This window comes from Triticum aestivum, chromosome 5A (assembly GCF_018294505.1).
Source record: "Triticum aestivum cultivar Chinese Spring chromosome 5A, IWGSC CS RefSeq v2.1, whole genome shotgun sequence".
Lineage (NCBI taxonomy): Eukaryota > Viridiplantae > Streptophyta > Magnoliopsida > Poales > Poaceae > Triticum > Triticum aestivum.
Genome location: NC_057806.1, coordinates 626517289 through 626521207, shown reverse-complemented (window position 1 = coordinate 626521207; position 3919 = coordinate 626517289). Strand labels below are relative to the sequence as shown.

General features: G+C 43.3%; 1 protein-coding gene across 3 annotated transcripts; it reads right to left on the bottom strand.

Annotated features, from left to right (window-relative positions):
* Positions 1–153: 153 nt before the first annotated feature.
* On the bottom strand, positions 154–3578 carry LOC123105440 (uncharacterized). Of its 3 annotated transcripts, none has more exons than XM_044527508.1 (8): positions 3260–3578; positions 2838–3049; positions 2156–2320; positions 1887–2054; positions 1578–1770; positions 1313–1471; positions 1017–1211; positions 154–412 (listed from the first exon to the last, which is right to left on the bottom strand). In XM_044527508.1, the coding sequence occupies exons 1-6, from the start codon at positions 3456–3458 to the stop codon at positions 1449–1451; spliced, it is 960 nt and encodes a 319-aa protein (XP_044383443.1). In that variant the 5' UTR covers positions 3459–3578; the 3' UTR covers positions 154–412; positions 1017–1211; positions 1313–1448. The 3 variants fall into 3 exon arrangements, 2 of the variants coding, with proteins under 2 accessions (XP_044383443.1, XP_044383444.1); XM_044527509.1 differs by having other exon boundaries at positions 154–409; XR_006450841.1 differs by having other exon boundaries at positions 1578–2054; positions 2156–3053; positions 3260–3559.
* Positions 3579–3919: the final 341 nt, after the last annotated feature.

Below are 3919 nucleotides of genomic sequence, written 5' to 3'. Positions count from 1 at the left end.
GCATGCCCTATCTGTGCAGGCCCGCAGAGTTGTGGAATTCTGGAGAGTCGCCTGAGTACAGTCTGAAATCTCAAGGGTGTGGATGTAAAATTGGCATTCTGTAGAAAATGTTGTCTCATACTCCTACCAACAACAATTTCAGAACGGAGGGAGTAAATCATAACTTCAGTTCCAAAGGTGGACCGCTAATATTACCCAGATTTGATTACAAACCAAGCAGGTTCAAAATATGGTCCATCGCATCAATCCAACGTTAATATATATATAGGTACTGAAGGAAACAGAGTAGTACGGTCCGTAAGAACAATCTCACAACTATAAAAGACCATCTCAACTAAGTTCCACCACAACCATCAGCCCACGTCAAGTTAGCCATCCTCTTCCACTTCTCTCCCTTTTCTAGTTTGGCCTGCTGCAGAAGTTGATACCATTAGCATGTCAACAAGTTGTGGAAAAGCAGAGAAAAACTACAACATTTTGATAGTTGTGCTGAGGGAGAAAATTTGCATATGGCATTACTAAAATCTTATCAATTGTTACTGTGGGAGAAAATACAATCTTCTGGCTAAGTCATCAATATATTATTATTAAACAAAGTCCACCGAACAGCAACACTCATTTAAAGGATGTCAAATTGGCACAAAAAACAAATTGTATCTACTATTCCACTAACCTACTATTTTTGACATCTTTAGGCAGAGCAATTACTAAGTCCTTCTGAACCCCGACAAGATGAATGAAGAATATATACAGGGCTTTATCAAAATGTGCTAACGGGCAACAATGTTAGCAAGCCTTTATCAATGAAGAATATATACAGCCTTAATCAAAATCTGTTTCACCTAATATAACAAACTTTTGAACCCCGATCTCAGAACGAGAAACACGAGACAGTAAATTTGAGTGGGTCATTCAATACATTCTACTGTCTTCAGGATGACAGCATCCCAGAGGAGAAAATTATCAACCATCAGAACAGCAACAGGCTGGCATAAAGCCAAACAAGTTATACTTACAGTTATTATGCAGTTTCCATGTAAGCTTCTTCTTCGGTCTTCTTTTTCCACATGTATTCTTCCCCAGTCTTCTGATTCACATTCTCCATGTTTTCCTTAGCATCATTCATTTCTGTACACCCATTACTTAGTGTCCTCTTATTATCTTCCTTGCCACTAGATGCAGTACAAGTCAAGTCCCCAAGAGCTCTGATCCTGCTTATAGTAACACAACACAATACATTGCTATTACATATACATGATGCCTCTCCAAGACCCTAAACAAGAACAAATAAGATACACTTCTATGTACATACCTTGAAGATTTCCCTACTCCAGCAGCAGCAGCAACAATGTTGTTCCCATTACTACTCTCCATGTTTTCCTTATCATCATTCCATTCTGTACAACCATTACTTCCTAGCTCTTTCTTGTTATTAGCTGCAGTACAAGTCAAATTCCCAACAGTGCTGATCCTGCTTATAGTAAAACAACATGATACATTACTATCACATATACAGGAACAAATAATATGCTCTAAAAGACCCTAAACAAGAACAAATAATATGCTCTTTCACAGACCGTGCCTAGTAGATATATCTGCTCCAGCAGCAGCAGCAGCAGCAATGTTGTTCTTCCCATTAGCACCAAAAGCTTCAGTGTGCATGTCCTGCAGAATGCAACAGGCTTCCTCCCGAATGGAAACAGACATTTCTTCATCACAGCTTAGATTGCTCAGATTCTCACGTAACAGCTTGGCCTCCTTTGCAGCGCCCTGCTTGAACCATCGTTTTTGCAGTAAATTTCATGCAATGTGTACAGATCTACGTATCTATGAAAAACAGTGAAGGTAGAAAGGTCAGCATTTGGGCGAGCCAGACACTTTCTTACCACCATGGCGGCACCAGCAGCGGCGGCGATGGATCCAGACCCTTTGTACAACATAAGACTGATGGCATGCTCTCTGAGCTGATTGCAGAGCATGCAAGTCAAGTTACCAGAGTTGTATCTCCCGCACATAGCCCTCTCGCACATCAACTCAGCCTCTTTGCAGATACACTTGAAACCAAAAATTTAAATTTGTAGTTAGTGCAAAGAAAGCTACTACTGCTTAGTAAATGGAACAACGACTGATACAGATTAAGTAGGCATGCACATACCACCAAAGCAGCAGCGGCAGCATATGCACCAGCATATTCACACGCTCCATCAACTATGTCCTGCGCATGCTGCTTGATTTTGTGGCTCAGGGCAGTCTCAGTGTCAGTTAATTTTATCTTGTTCCTCTCACACAGACCGATGAACTTGGCCTCCATCTCCAGGCACTTGAAACCATCGTTTTGCAATTGATATAAGCAAGTAGATTAGCAAGCAGTTAAAGAATAGATGACCATTCAATCGAGCTAGAAATGAAGCAGGGCAAAAATACTTTCAGTTATTCCAGAAACTGAAGAAGAGCCAGTTTATGAGTGGTTTGTATTATGGAGACCAAACAACGTTTACGCACTACATTGAAGGAATTGGTAGGATAGAAATTCTTTCTACTAGGTGCCTACCTAGTAGGATGCTTCTGGGAACTCTATAGATTGAGTGCCGAGTCAGAGTATTAACAAATAAACTGATCATGCAAAAAGAAAAGTCAACCAATCTATCATCAGTAGCGCACATGAAACACAATAATATGAGCAATATATTAAAGATACACTACAATCCATAAAAAGATGGGGAATAGGCTACTTTTGGGAACCTAAATACTATGGCACACCACAGTTCTTAAAACCTTTCCTGATACATGGGTCAAACATCTACCAGATGCAGGCAGGAGGTTTCCAAGTAAATTACCTTGCGGGCGAGAGGAATGAGACGGCCATTCTCATTTGTCCATGCAGATCGGACCACAAACTTGTGCCTGGTACAGGCAGAGTCATCGACAGATTCAGGAGGATTGCGGAGGTAGTACTCGCAGAGGTACTCCCGGTAGAGGGGCATGTCCGAACCGAGGCCCTGATAGATGGGCAGCAGCCTCCACCATCCCCATGCCTTCTCCATTTGATCTATCTATCACAACCAAGTACGCAGAAGAAGCAGATGAGCACAATAACATATATACGAATTCAATTGTTCATTAGGATGAAATGGACGGCTACTCAACGACAGATGAGGTTTGGGGAACAAATTGGCCATCATCAACAACAACTCTATCCAATGAATCAAAGCACAAAGTCATGATAGATTTCCACAACGGAGAAAATAGATCAGCATACCTGGGTACCTGATGATCTTTGCCGAAGGTACCGACATATTTGTAGGTCTCAAATTACCCTCTACTTGCATCAGAAAAGCCCACCACTTCATGCGCATCCTAGTATCGTCGGGGGGGTACTCGATGCCGTTGGCGGCCAGCACCTCAGGGTCGTAGCGGTGGAACAACTCGTCGTCGTCGTCCATCCTGAAGTTCTCCATCCCGGAAGCCTCGGCGCTACTCAGATCTGATCTGCTCTCTGTACGAGGGTTTGTCCTTTTCTAGGAGGGGGGAGGGAACGGGATGGCACGGGATCTAGGGTTTGTAGATGGGGAATGGAGAAGACTGGACGGGGAGGGGACTTTTTTTTTTGAGTATCAATACAGACCCAAGCGCTCATATACACGCGCATACACTCACCCCTATGAACGCACACACGCACACCCTACCCCTATGAGCATCTCCGAGAGACTGAGCCGGCATATCATTTTGAGATTTACGAAGTCACCGTAGGCGCCTCGTCGTCGACGGGAACGTCTTCTCCCACTGAAAGCGCATCGCCGGAAATCCTGAAATAAATTCAGGAATAATGCGAGCATCAGGATTGACCCTGGTGGGTTGGGGATACCACGGTCCACCTAACCAACTCAACCACAGGTTGATTCGCGGGGAGGGGACTTTT